This window comes from Pseudopodoces humilis, chromosome 3, assembly GCF_049639895.1.
Source record: "Pseudopodoces humilis isolate 2021_Gansu_Grassland_sample_001 chromosome 3, ASM4963989v1, whole genome shotgun sequence".
In the NCBI taxonomy this organism is placed as follows: Eukaryota; Metazoa; Chordata; class Aves; order Passeriformes; family Paridae; genus Pseudopodoces; species Pseudopodoces humilis.
Genome location: NC_142202.1, coordinates 11,912,625 through 11,927,245, shown reverse-complemented (window position 1 = coordinate 11,927,245; position 14,621 = coordinate 11,912,625). Strand labels below are relative to the sequence as shown.

The window sequence follows — 14,621 nt, the reverse complement described above, 5'->3', positions numbered from 1 at the left end:
GGTGAAAAACACTCTGGAGAATCAGGGTGATCATAATTTGGGGCTATTTCTTTCTGCTGATAATGTATGAATTGTCTCCCAGTGACTATTACATTAAAGAAGAAACTGTTTTCTCTAACATATAAAATATCCCTGCAGTCCTGATCAACTCAGGAATGAACAAGGAGCCAGATATTTAGAAGGAAAAATCTTCTGTGAATACCACTAGGATATACTAATCAAAAAGTGAGTTTGGAACACAAATAAAATTCTGTGGAAGAGCAGAAAACAGGGCTGCAGAAAGACCCTAAGATGGGCTCAAGTTAGTTAACGTGTGCTTTAAACCTTGAACATTCTCCTTCAGTGAAGATTTGGCATGCCTTCTTTTGGGAGTATGAATAACAAATGATAAACAAGCAGTGTGAGAAAAAAGCTGTAACCCAGAGATGCAGAGGCAACAAGAATGCACCAGGGTTTTTCATCTTGGTGTCTCTCTCCCTGTAGAGGCAAAGGGAAGCAATGATCTAAACGGGACATGTGATTTCCCAACAGCATTTTGAGCTGTGGATGTTGAAGCATCTAGAAAGTGGTGACTGAGAAGCTTTTAGGCAAATGACTTGGCTAGCAGGCCTGTTGGGAATGGAAAGAGGAGTGAATGAACACTGCTTACCCTTATTACGCAGGATTATTAGGAAAGCGGGGAACACCCCTCAATGCCGTGGGATGCAGCCCAGTACTCTCATCATTACGCTAAAAAATAAAACACATTTAAAGTTCTCCAGATCTGCTGGAGCTTCCCCATCTTCTTGAGGAGCTGTCCCGGGGTGCTGGCAGTGCCCTTGTGGCTGGGGGAGCAGTCCCGGAGTGCCTCGGCGGCAGGGCAAGGTGTGGGGGCAGCCGGGCTGGGGCGAGAGGAGCGGTGCCCGCTGAGCTCCGATGTGTGGGGAACAGAGGAGATCCGGCTGGGAAGAAGGCCTAGAGAGGAGGAGGAGGAGGAGGAGAGGGGGGTCAGAGAGGGGAGGGTTTTGCCATACTCACCCGGGGCGGGGGTTACACACTGAGGGACGGGAGCCTGCTCTTGCTGCGCTGCAGAAGGAAAGTTGGCCGCGCTGCCGCGCAGGGCTCGTTCTCCTGCCTCTCTCCCTCCGCCTGCCTCCCTCTCTCTCTCTCTCTCTCCCTCCCTCCCTCCTCCTTTTCCTCCTCCTCCTCCTCCTCCTCCCGAGCCCACAGTGCCGCCGAGGCGGTGCAGGCGGCGCAGCCCCGTCTCGGCTGGCGCTGTGCAGCCCCGGGCCCGCTCCGCGCCGCGGGGATGCTGCCGGGGGGGGCGCCCGGGCGCTGAGCCGCCCCTCCGGCCAGCGGGAGCGCCGCGCCGCGGGTCACCTTGCAGGGAGGTGAGTGACCCCCCAGCCCACCCGGTCCCGTCCCCTCCGGGCAGCGATGCGCCAAATAAACGCTCGGCCGCAGCCTCCGGAGCATCCTCCGGAGCAGGCAGCGGAGGCGGGGGCACCGCGGCTCCCGCAGCCGCCGCGGCGGAGGGACTCCGGGGGAGCGCAGGGGAGCGCGGGGGCTGAGCGGGGCCGCCCGCAGAGGTGCTTCCCCGATGCCCTGCGGAGAGCCCAAATTACCATGCCCCGTCTTACCCGGCTGGGTCTGGGGGCAGGAGAGGCTTTTCCAGAGACTGGGAGCATTGGAAGGGAAAGTGCGCGCGGGGCTCTCCTTTTCCCTTCCCTCCTCTTCCCCGTGAGGAATCCCATCTAGCGCACTGTGGCAGAAGAGCCTTTCCTCCCAGCTCCCGTCCGCCCTGCCAGTCCAGGGAAGGGGGAGAGGGGTTGTGCAGGGGTATGCGGGGGCAGAGCCCGAGCCGGGGGCACGCAGCGGAGATGCTGAGCTCCTGGCAGCCGCAGATGCCCGCTCCCCTCGCTATCCTGCTCCGGAGAGGAGCCGGACTGAATTTCTTTTCCTTCCCATCCTCTAGCTTGAGAGCAGTGACAGATAAGTTGAAGAAAGGGATGGTTGAGGCAGGGGGACAGCAGTGGTCCCCGCTCTCGGTGGCAGTGGGGTGACACTGGGTAAGTCCCCCGTACCTGCCACGTCCTTCTGGATGGGGTATCCGGGTATCACTAAAGCATCCCGCAAGGGGTCAGGTCTTCAGTAGGAAGAGGCTGGCAATGCACTGAGAGCTTTCTGGAATTGACACTCCAGGAGTACAAGCCTTCCTGGGACAGGACTGGTAGCGCTCCCCAGTCAGGAGAGTGCTGTAGGGGGAAAGGTGCAAGGGTCTGTGTGGGACTGGTGGGGGGGGGGGGTATAACCCCCTCCCCACCGGATAAAACATGGAGCAGGACTGGCAGGAGTTGCTCCAGAGAGCAATCTGTTGAACTGTGTCCTCAAAATCACTGGAGGGAAGCTGTAGCCTCTGTGTGTAATGAAAGAGAAAGAAAGAAAGAAAAAAAATCTAAACTTTCCAGATAGATTAAATATTCAAATTACAATTAATTCGATATTAATCTGGTGTAAATAGAGCATTTGCAACAATTAAAAGATGCTGTGATCGTCTTAAATTCAAGATGATGCATTAACTGGCACATAGAGAGGGATATTTGTGTATTTTAAAAGGCAGTCAGAGCAGAGAACACACTTTCCTACATTCATGCATTTAAATTACTTAGTTTTAATTATAGTTAATTAACTGTCATCTTTTAAAGTAGCTGCAGGTAGATGGTCTGTATTAATTTCAAATTGCCTCACTCTTAAGACAAAGACAGATTTTACTGGACAAGGTGACATTTTATTGGCAGTTTTGGTAACTACAGGTCATGCCAGGGTGTGTGTAGGATAAATGCATTTGTAGCAATTAAATGAAGTCTCCTCTCATTAAGCAGGCAGGCAGATGTCTCACACCATTGGTGCCACACTCTCTAGAATAAATCTCACACACGGAGCAGGGCTCTTCCTTATACAAATGCAGATGTAATGCAGTACTGGTATACACAGGCACCACCACAACACATTTAACTTGGGGAAGGATGCTCTCAGGATTAAAAACGCTTTTCCTTATCAGGACAGTGTTAGAGAAAATGTGCAATGTGTTTGGATAAGGTTTTTTTTGTCTGTCTTTCTACAGCAAATCCATATCTGCAGACAGCCGTAAAATGCTTCCAGTAGAGTTTTTTAGCACTATGTGGTTATTAAGATTGCAGATTACATATGTGGTTATTAAGAGTTCAAATTTTGTTGTCTTCTCTTTGAAGACTTGAATTTTTACAGGTTATGGTTTGCATGGTGCAGTTGGGGAAAAAAATGGAAAATAACTGCAGAGGTGCGCACAGGAGAAAAATACTCTGTGTGTTCATTGGCTTTGCTTTGACAAACATGAATAGTGGCTGTGTGTAAGTGTCTGAATACATATCCCCCAGCTATCATGTCAATTGTTTCTGAATACCCTTTCTCTGGCAAAAAGCTGGAAACTACTTTGAGTAAGGGGATCGCAGCAAAATGCTCCTCTTCAGATGTAGGTGCCTGTGACCCTGAGGATTCACATGGAGCTGGTCTAACCTGTAGCACCTAATAATCAAAAGATTCTGTGATTTGAATTTGGTGGTGTAAAATCAGAAGAGTGACAAACTGTTTGTTTTCACTGCACAAGCAAAGACTGCATTTTGAAGCAGTGGTGCAGTGCATGAGTGGTGTGTGTCCATGCATGCCTTTAGCAGTGCCAGTTTTATACCTGGCATCCCTGTGGATGTGTATTTGTGTGTCTCTATAAAAACTGAATGTGCAAAGTTCCCTCATTTACCAATAACTCTCCAAATCTGTGCTGTATTTCTGTCCTTACGCTTTGAGGCTTCACTGAGGCACAAGAAGAATGAGCTGACTCTTCACTCCAAGTTTGCATAATTCTAGTGGAATTTTGTTGGGGTTTGTGTGCTTTGATTGACTGCTCAGATACCTTAAAACTCCCCACGGAGAGCAAAGCACTCTGACATGGTATTTGTTAAAGGACAGAATCATAAAATGGTTTGGGTTGCAAAGGATGTTAAGATCATGTAGTTCCAAACTACATGACATGCCATGGACAGGGATACATTCCACTAGCTCAGGTTGCTCAGGGGCCATCCAACCTGAAAATTTCCAGGGATGGGGCATAATCAAACAGTTCAGCTCCTAGAGCAAGGACCTAGGAAAGGCATCCAGCCTGGTCCTGCAGGACAGCTGTGCTCCGTGTGCTGCTTCAGGACATCTCCCACAGCAGCTGCCTGCAACATGCAATGACTTCTCCAGTCCTCTTCCAGCTGGTGGTGTCCCCATGTCACCCACCCATCTTCCAGCTCCTATCCTTGTGCTCTTTGCAGCAGAACAATCTCCCTTCTTCCACCTGCATGTGGCTCACAAGATCATGGAGGCAAGGTTGTGGTGTGCATATGCTGCCAGCCCAAAGCTTGTGTCTCCCATCCAGAAGTCCCTGAGGTCCTATATCCCTTCTCCTCCCAGAGAACAGAGAGGGCAGGATTTTTCTTCATGTTCAGACAATGCCCTGAGTCTAATAGGCATCAGCATTACTCACTTCAATTTTTCTTTCTGCATGGAGGGGTGAGTGTAGGGTTAAGAAAGGTCTGTGAAGGTCAAACTATGCCCCACTTATGCTACTGCTTCGTCTGCCCCTGCCTGCCCTGTCTGCCTCCAGCTACCACTCTTACCATGGCTAAATCACTTACTCTGTAAAGCTTTTGTCCCACAGTATAGCCCTGCCTCTGCAATTTTTATAGGTCTTATAGAGCACAGCTGATTTTATGGCCCCAGAAGCATCTGTTTACTCTAATCGTCCTTGCCCAGATAAACTGGCTCTAGTAATTTTACAGTGTTTTTCTAGCAAAGTAGCTTACAGCCCTAGGGTGCTTTTCTTGGGGCAGGAGGTACAGAAATTCCCATTTTGCACCAAGTCTGCACCACCACACTGTCTTCCTGTTCTGTCATCTCTTTATTTTCCATCTGTGCTTCAGGAACACCTCAAGTCCAGCCTGGAGCACAGCACTGGGGGTTTACACACAGAGCAAGTGTGAGGCAATGTCTTTTCCTGCTTTGCTTCCTGCATGCAGTGTGGGAAAACAAGTGGAGCCAGATGAGCAGGGTGTGGGCAAGAATTGGGCTCTCTAGGGGCTTGGCTGCCCATCAGGAATGACACTGGAGTGAGGTAGTAGGGCCAGTCCTGGATCCACATTTGGATGTTCCTGCCTGTGGACCAGCCTGGTCACAAACACAGTCAAACAGGGATTCTATGTTCAAGGGGAGGCACAGGATTCAGCCAGCAGGCAGACCAAGAGGGCCAGGGAATGCTGTGATGTTGGTATTTGTGGGAGAGACTCTCAAGGTTCTTTTGGAAGGTCTTTAAGAATTGCTCCTCATGGCTCAAATCTCCCCATTTTAAAATGGGTGTGGGGAGCCCACAGGTGATGCTGGGTACGCTTGGGGTTGTATGATGCTCCTGGTTTGCAGTATTGGGGATCCTCTTGAAAACACAGTAATAAAAACACAGTCAGACCTTCTGATTGCTTTCACTCTGCAGAGTAATTGCCAGAAGTGGTACAGGTGTCAAGGTGTTTTTACACTGGTGCCTTCCACAACAGCCAGTGTTATTTACACCACAGCAAGATTCTGTTAGTCAGGTCAGTTATTTATTATCTGGAAAGTGCAGTGAATGAAAAAAAGTTTTGACTTCAGACTGAACCCCACTAAGAATTAAGGCTGAAAAATTTTAAGATGTCAAGGAGAATTGCTAGAAAAGTCTGAATTGTGTCTTCTTTTTTTTTTTATTGGAGGCAACTTGAGGCATAGTGAATTACAAGCCAGCTTGTTCAATTATAAATAAATAAATGAAACCTTGCATTTCATTTTAGCTCAGGCAAAATGCTTCCATCTGGTCAAAAGGAAATACTTTGTTGCAGGAATAACATTATTATATATTAGGTCAATGCAAGGTAATTCCTTCTTTCTTCCCCACTCTATTCTTTAGTTCAGATACTGAATTAAGCAATCAATTATTCAGGCAGATATGCAGATGGTAATTGTTTTAACATATATCTCTGCACAGGCAATCAAGAGACCTGGATTTTATTTCCAGCTCTGTCTTGACATGACCTTGGGCATTTCACCATTCTCCAAGTTCCTCGTTTTTAAGAGGACAGATCACATCTCACAGCAGATTTGCTGCATATTGGTAATACTAAAATAGCATGGAGGTCTTTTTAATTCCACTATTAGCAATGAAACATTTAGCTATCACTAATGCATGCATTCCTAATTTTCCCAGTGTGACTTACTTGCACTGCCTTACGAAACTCCCTGTAGTTTACTTAATAGGGTAAAAGGAATTCCAACTGCTGAAATACAGCATTCCCTTAAAACACTTTAATAAGCCCAGCTAAATCAAAGAAGAAAAATACAAGTGGAAAATAATTTTTTTTCCTTCATTTTGTTAAATATTTCACTTTGTAATCAACACTCCAGATCCATACATTGCCTGTGATTTCTCTCATGTGTAAGGTCTGTATTTGTTGTCGCAGTTTCTAAATGTCTGGGATGCCTCAAAGCAATGGGAAGCCTATTGCATTGTGCTTTAGAAACTCCCTCTTACCTGAGAGCTCATGCCAGGAAATCTACAACTTCCTTTCTTGATGTGGGGCTTCTTGAGCTTGTGGAGCTTGACTTCTCTTCAAAAGAGCTTTCTCCCCTGTGCCTTCTCTGCACTGGCAGAGGGGAAACCAGCTTCAAACCCAGGGGCATTTTGTTGAATCTGATAATCCTGGGCCTGAATCAGCTTCTGCTGGTGGCTCAAAGGGTCCCTATTGCTACTTCTTGCCATTCTGGAGATTTAGAATGACAGGGATTTGGGAGCAGCACATATCTTTTGGGGAGCATGGGAGACAGGTGGGAATCTATAAGGATCAGAGGGATTCAAATCATGAATAATCAAGGTGATGGAATCTCAGAAGGTAGGCAGTGCTATTTCATGTTCAAAGAGAGGTCAGCTCTGGGATTACACCACAATCCTCAGAGCTTCATTCAGTTGGATCTTCAAAATATCCAATGATGGTGACTGCAAAACCTCCCTGGGCAGTTTTTTCCTGTGCTTGACTGTCTTCATGGGGAAAAGATTTTTGCTGATATCCAGTACTCCCATGCAGAAGCACATGAGTTTTGAGCCTTTTTTCCTGGTTGATGACCTGCCAGATCTGCAGAAATGGCAGAGGGTACAGCCTCAGGCTTTGACAGCAGATGGAGACTCTGCCTTCAGCCTCACTTGCCTTCATCTTCCAGTTTTCTTGCCAATAAGCCAATTTGCTGGGCTGGTGATGCTTGGTCTGTGTGGATGAGTGTCCTTCTGGTCTGCTCTGAGGAGACCGCTGGGGCTTTTCAGCCATAGCCCCAAGTTTCAACTGTATGGCTTGTTCAGAATTCACCGGGTTTGTATTCAGTTTCCCAACTGCTTATTCACACAGGACATTGGGCACCTGGCAAGGGTCTCCAGAAGGCTAAAGAGCCATTAAGCTGTGCAAAGGCCCCCAGAAAAAGGAGGAAAACAGCATCCTGCCAGGTCCTGGGAGAGCAAAGGAGTTTTGGGACGGTGGGCAGTAACAGAGCTGGCTTCTGCTCCTTGTCTGCTAGAGCCTGGGGCACAGCATTTAGCTGTTCTCTCCCTGCCCTCCCTACAGCTGGCATTTCTCTGTCTCACACCCTCTGCTTAATTAGTTTGTCAGGCACTGTCATCATAGCAGGAGGCTGCAGAACACGCAGCAGAGCGTGGCTCTCAGTGCAGCTCCTCATTGTAGCTGGGCTCTGCTGTAACACGAGTGATAGCTTAATAAACCACAGCATTGCAGACTAAAGATCTTGGCACTGCTTGCAGCTTCTTATTAAAATAAGAAAGGGGGAGGGGGGAATCCAAGAATTTGGAAAGAGTGAAGGTTAAAATAATTAATGGGCTCACCTTTTATAGTAGGATGGGGTAGACTAGGGGTAAAAATGTCTAACCTGAAAGTAAACATTAGATTGAAGGCTGGTACATTGATTATATATATCTATCTGTTAATAAGTTGAACTTAGCTTTTCCTTCTGGTTCCAGTCTCAAGTGTGAAAATGGAGAATTATTTCTGGTTGGCCTCAGTGCCAGTGAGTGATTTGTGGGACAATTAAAACCATGCAAAGACAGAAGAAACCTGAATCTAACCAATTAAAATTAACTATGCATTTTGGAGCAGACTGAAAGGCTTTCTTATTTCAAGAGCTCTGATGCATTTAATTTTCCTGTCAACATCATTCTGAAACCTCATTGTGGTCATAGGTAATGAGAACTTTTTTCTCTTTTGATTGTTGGCTCCCTGCAGAGAAGGCACCCTCCAGTTTCCTCAGGTGGTCTGTCAGAGGTTACCTCCTCTGGCACTGCCATCTGGGGATTCTGGGCTGCAGGAAACCTGGAAACCTGGAACAATCTTAATTTTAGGATGTACCTGTGAGTCACAGGCACGTGAACCTGGCCCAGGCCATGTCCATGAAAGCCCCTATTGAAAGTAGAGTGGCCAGATCCATGTCCAAAGGGTCCCTGCAGGCAGGACAAAGACTCTGAGCCACTGCAGAAGCACAGCTGCCTCTTGACCCTAAGTATCACTCGTGACCATATACCACTCTCTGTCAAACCTCCATCTCAACCTGGGGGATTCCATTTCAGGAGTATTACTAATATAATTATTTATTTTCTCATTTCTCCCTTCTTAATATATTATACTGGAAAGGCCTGAGTCTCATCAGCCTCTTCCCATTAAGCAATACTCTTGCAGGGCCAAGAACATTGGGTCAGGCTCTGGTAAGGCAGGCAGCCAGCTACAGATTAAAATGCACCTGGGGTTAAACCATTTTCCTTGATTGCATGCTGCCATCCACGTCTCCCTGCTGACCTTCTCTGAGGCATGCTGCCTGCACTGCTATGTGGGACTCCAGGGAGGATGTCCTGAGCAATGGATTATCCCTGTTACCAGAGGAGCTCTGTAAAGGAAGGATGCTCCCTGTCTTGTCCTTGCCTCATTTTGGATGTTTTTCCCCACTTTTTGCCCATTGCCAAGGGGAAAGTGTCACTCAGAGTCTGCAATATTGGTTTACAAGAGTGGTTTAAATGCACAGAAGGTAAGGACCTACCATGTAGATGTTTAGATCTGTGGTAGGAATGAGCAACAATGCAGCTCCAAGGCATTCAGTAAAACTGGCCTAAAATGGCATTTTCCCGAGTGCTGCTTAAGCCAGACTTTGCTGAAATGATGTGACCACATGGAGGTGCAAGGCCTGACCCAACTTTTCCAGCCACTGATGCAGTGATGAAGTGTTGACCTCTTCATGCATTTCTCAGGGGGGCATTTGTTTGATTTGTGAGTCTTCTTCCAATTTCTGCTACATCTGTAGCATATTCCTCCTGACTATTTCACTTTGCTTGACAGGTGGCAGGGATAAGAATGCTTGCAAGGGGGTTTGCAGTTTTTTGCTGAAGTCTCTCTGGCTTTGGGATTGGTGATTGATGTTACACATCATGGGGCCTCTTACGTTTTCCAAGCTGGGTCAGGAGAAATTGAGCAAAGCCTGAAAATTTACTCTCTAGTTGATGAGCATTTTTCATCTTCAGCCTGTGGGGATGTACTTCTGTATAGTTTCTTTGGGAGAAGTGGGAGGAAGAAGTGGAAGGTTTGTGGTCAAACAGCTGGAGGCCCAGCAGGATGCTCCTGCTGCCTGGATTACACGTGTAACCACCATGGGATCCCACCATGATGGATTCTCTCTTCTGTAGCTTTTTTGCTGGTTCACTTAAGAGAAGCACTGAACTACTCAACAACACAATAAAATGAGGCTTCTGCATGTTAAACCAAGTGCTGTGAATGTAAACATGTCAACACTCTGGGTCAAGCTCTCTTGTATGTTAAACAGGTTTCTTGCTTAATTGGCAGTGTTAGAACAGCTCTTAGAAGTGGTTTAAATACCTCTTGCATCCAAAAGAGACACTGAAGGTATTTGAAGTCTGAAGAGGAAATAATATGAGGTTTTTGCTAGGCGTTCCTCTGTTAGAGGTTGTCTGACATAAAAGGGAAACAGAGAGAAAGCGTTGAGTAAAAAAATTACATATGTTTATGTGTTTGTGTATTTCATTCTTGGTTTCCTCCAGACAGCACAATGGGGACGGAAATCCTACATTAATGGGATCTTAACTTGATCTTAGAGGATCTAATATGAAGAACTTTGAAGCCAGTAGCATGTCTGTAATTTTTATGCTCATGCCCAGAAACAAACTCCTGAATTTACTGTTGCTGCGGCCAATACATCAGTATTTCAAAAGGCATTTTCCTTTGGCTACACCTGAGAAAAATGAGCAGCCTTGTGAGAAAGTGTTTGGGTTGGAAAAAATGGGTTTTCAAAGGATAGTAAAGCACTTGCCAAGGGCAAAGGGTGGCTGCAGACACCGACAGATGAGTGCAGCACCTGCCCATCTTTTTTTGCAGTTGCAGACTTCTGAGAACTGAAAATGGTTCTTTTAGGAAATATTTTTGGTGGTGGTGGTTTGGTCTTTTTTTTTTTATTTCCTTATCTCTTATCAAAGTGTTTAGAGGAAAGGGATGTAGTCCCCAGGATGACAGCTGTGTACCCATGGGAGGCTGGAGCAGGCACCAAAGCCATTCTTTGATGGGGTCACTACCAAGACCTTTCACCTCCTCTGCTTCTCTACATCCCATGGATATGGGGCAGGTGTTCTTTGCCTCTCTGAGTGGGGGTATATTTGGGGACCTAAGTCAGGGTACGCACATTTATGGGGCTCTGTTTTCTCTTGAGACTACAGGGAAGACAAGCTGACTTGAGTCCCTCAACTCATTGCCTTTGTCCTTACCTTTGTTTCTGTTTCCTTTCTACATCAGGAAAATGGGAGCCACTCAGCCAGCGTGAGCTCTAAGGCACAGAAAAATAAAGGCCACTGGTCCCACTGCCTTGGACACCTCCCAGCATGGATGGCTTGGTTGAGCAGAACAGCGTGCTGATGCACAGTAAGATCACTGAGGCTGGGAAAAGGAATGGTTTAATTAACACAAGGAACTTAGTGGCAGAGAGCCGAGATGGTCTGGTCTCTGTGTACCCCACCCCGCAGTACCAGAGCCACAGAGCGGGCAGCCTGTCCTCTCCCAGATGCCCGGAGAACGGCAGGAGCGACCCCGTGCAGCAGCTCCTGGACCCCAGCATGCTGCAGCAGACAGTGGAGTCTCACTACAGGCCCAACATCATCCTCTACTCCGAGAATGTGCTGCGCTCGTGGGGCGAGAGCCTGGGCTCAGAGTGCTGTGAGACGACCTTCATCGAGGAGCGCTCGCCCACCAAAGACAGCCTGGAGTACCCTGACAGCAAATTCATCGACCTCTCCGCGGATGACATCAAGATCCACACCCTCTCCTATGAGGTGGAGGAAGAGGAGGATTTCCAGGAACTAGAGGTCAGACATCACTTGGGATATTTAGGGAAGGCTGGGAGGAGGAGGGCATGTTTGAAATTAAGTGTACAACCCCCTAGAGCTGAACAGCAGGGGATCAGCTGCTTTTTGGGTCAGCTGTATCACTTTCTCCTCCAACTAGGACAATAAATGATTGCTCATCTTTATTTGTTGGGTAAGGTCCCAGATCTGTGGATACCAATGGCAAAATTCCCACTGGCCCTAATGGAGTTTAGCATTTCCCTTCTGCCTCTGAAGGGGATGGTCAGAAACAGAAGAGCCATGTGCTTAAATGCTGTGTAAGGTTGGGGCTGGGAGCATCTGTCTATCTGCATGGAGCCCATTTACTCAGCAGGCCAACATCATCTCTTGCCTTCACCTGACTTGAGCAGAATGTTTTAAATTACTGGCTCAAACACAAAACATTTCTGTCTTGGAGTGAACGCAGAAACAGAAGTCTCTGGGTTTCAAGCTGCAGTGAATCCATGTCTCTGAAATAAATGATATTTTTCTGATGGAGCAAAACACTTTTTAGACACAAATACAATGTTTTCTTCTGGAGTCCCATGCCTCATTGATTGCTCAATGTAAAGTAACAGGGAAGACTATGGAAACAACTTCATTCTTTCTTAAATGATGCAATTTTTAAAATTTTAACCAGAAGCCCAAGTGTAGCAGGGATTTGTGTTTGACAGTGTTTGTGGGAATGGAGGGTGAACATAATGCCAGTGATCTGAAAACTTCACCATTGGTCAGAGACTCCTAACCTAGCAAAGACCCTCTGGCTGTCTAGAGCAAAGCCATACCTTCAAGCATGAATGTCCCAGCTGAGATAGGGACACTGGTTGTGCTTCTCCATTGCTGTGATTTTTGGTTAGAACTGAGACCTAACAAGCCCTAAATTTTCTATTTTCACCTCCTGTAATACCAGTGTCTCACCCTGTGATCAGCACAGGGGAAATTCAGCAAGAACCTGACTTCCCTTTTATTCTCTTTTCTCCCTGTGTCGATAAGGTGGGAAGAGGGAAGTGTTTTTCCCAGTGCATGCCATTAATGCAGTATTCAATGCCTCCACAGGGAGACAGAAAGCTTCTCTCTGAAGCATGTGAGAATATTAGCTCAAATCACACCCTTCCACAGAATTTCAGAATTGACCGTGGGAAGTATAATTTCCTCAATCAAAACAAAATTCCTGGTTGCTGTCTTTTTGCCCTCAGTTTCTCTCATGCAGTAGTAGACTGCAGCACACATGGTGTTATTGACACATCTGGCTTGACATTCGGGCAGCAAAAAAAAAAATTCTCCCTCTTGTCAATTCAAGTCAAGAAGAACATTCTTAAGCCAACTTTTGGAGAACGAGATAAAAAAAGGCTGGGAAAATGAGCAGCATAAGGAAAAAAACCTCTTCAAAGTGGTACTGGAGGAACTTGATCAGCTTTTCACAGAGAACATTTGTGTCTTAAAAACCAGCTGTAGAACTTCATCCTCCCCTGATCTTAAGGGGAGAAACAAGACTGTAAATTTTGGTAACTCGCTCTGACAGTGTGTGCACCCTTTTCCCTGGCTTCTTCTTTCTGACCTGTTTCTCTGGAAACAGACCTCCTGAGGGGAAGCGTGGCAGCTCTTGGAGGGCTATAGAGCATCTGGAATCACAGATTCCCTGTCTCATTTGACCCTTTGGGATGACACTGTGCTAGCAAACACAGGTGTATGGACAACCATCTTGACCTATGTGTACAAAGTGCTCAGAATAAGATGTTCACAAAGTACACACCACCCACAGATTTTCCTCTCCATCAAAATTTCTCCTCCACTAGGAACAGGGGAGGAGAAAAACAGACATTTTTGGATAAGGACCTCCTTATCTGGAAATGCTTGCTTTGCTTTAAGCCTCTGCTTTGAGACCAGGGTCTGTCTCCATTGCTGTGTTCCCTGGCCAGCCCTGTGCACCAGCACCATGATTTTCATACTTTTCCATGAACTTTTCCATGATCCCAAAGGATCAACCAGCTGAGCAGCTGTTTTCAGCAAGAAGTAGCTCAGCATGGCAAGTAGCTTCCATTCCAGGAAGGTCCAAATTCTGCAGATGCAGCTGGTTGTGGAGGAGAGGAGAGATGAATTTGACAGCACCAGACAGAAAAAAAAGCCTTGTCTGCTGTGTTTTACTCTTCTGGTTCACAGAGGCTGGTGGGCAGAGGCTGTGTCTGTGTGGCCAGATGCCTGAGGGCCTCCTGGGCTTGGCTAGAGCACAGCTTCATTAGAGACCTGAATTCATGTGTGGAGACTCTTGGAATGGAAGAACACTACCTAAGGACAAGCAGTCACTGAGTAGGTGATGAACCATTCCAGACTGTTAACTATACAAAAACAGCGCCTGAATCACACAGCACAAGTGTGCCCCACTAGAAGGAATTTTTTCCCTGCCAGTTGCTATCAAGAATCAAATGCTTTTTTAGGTTACTAATAGATGGGATGGGAAAGAGTGAGTACCAGGACTGGGAGCAGAAGTTAGATGGAAGAGGGTGACACAACAGAGGTGCAAATTTTGCTGGCCCCCTGTGAGAGTCCTCAAGGGTTTGAGTCTGCCACTGAGGGTGGCACAGGACGTTGCTGTGTATCTTGTCATGTTGACTGTCAAGCCACAGCTCATCAAGGCATGGAAGCTGCAGAGTGTCAGAGTAGACCAGGGCTCGTGTCTGTTTCAGCACTTCTTTCTGGGAGAAAACTCTATAAACTAGGCCCTTTTTGGAAACATTGACGAAGAGGGGAGCTTTGTGCAGAAGAGCTATTTTCTCCTGCGAACTGAGGGCTACCTCCTGTTCTCCACATGCCACTGCAAGGCAAGTGGACTCCCAGCTTGAGCATCTCTGTAAAATGCCTTCTGGGAGACACACCAGCCATGGGGTTGTGAGTCATTGCACTTCCCCCATGTCTCCCTGGCACTGCCTGCCTCATACCAGAATGCCTGCCTAGGGTTTTTCAGGACAGATATTTAATTTCTTAGAAATGCCAAAAAATCAGTCTTCTCCTTTTTAGTGTCCCCCCCCATCTCAATGCAGTGCTTTCAGGAAAGACACATGGAAAAAGTAGTTTTATTGCAGGTCAGACTGCTTCTGACATGATTGTCTTTTTGAAA

The 14,621-nt window shown here is 46.9% G+C and overlaps 1 protein-coding gene across 1 annotated transcript in view; it reads left to right on the top strand.

Moving 5' to 3' along the window:
• The first annotated feature begins 1,258 nt into the window (after positions 1 to 1,258).
• SYNDIG1 (synapse differentiation inducing 1) overlaps positions 1,259 to 14,621 on the top strand; it is a 49,152-nt gene continuing 35,789 nt past the window's right edge. The window contains exons 1-2 of the mRNA XM_005523235.3: positions 1,259 to 1,370; positions 10,923 to 11,488. Coding sequence (XP_005523292.1) covers positions 11,009 to 11,488 — 480 coding nt within the window. The 5' untranslated portion in view covers positions 1,259 to 1,370; positions 10,923 to 11,008. The remainder of the gene's footprint in view (positions 1,371 to 10,922; positions 11,489 to 14,621) is intronic.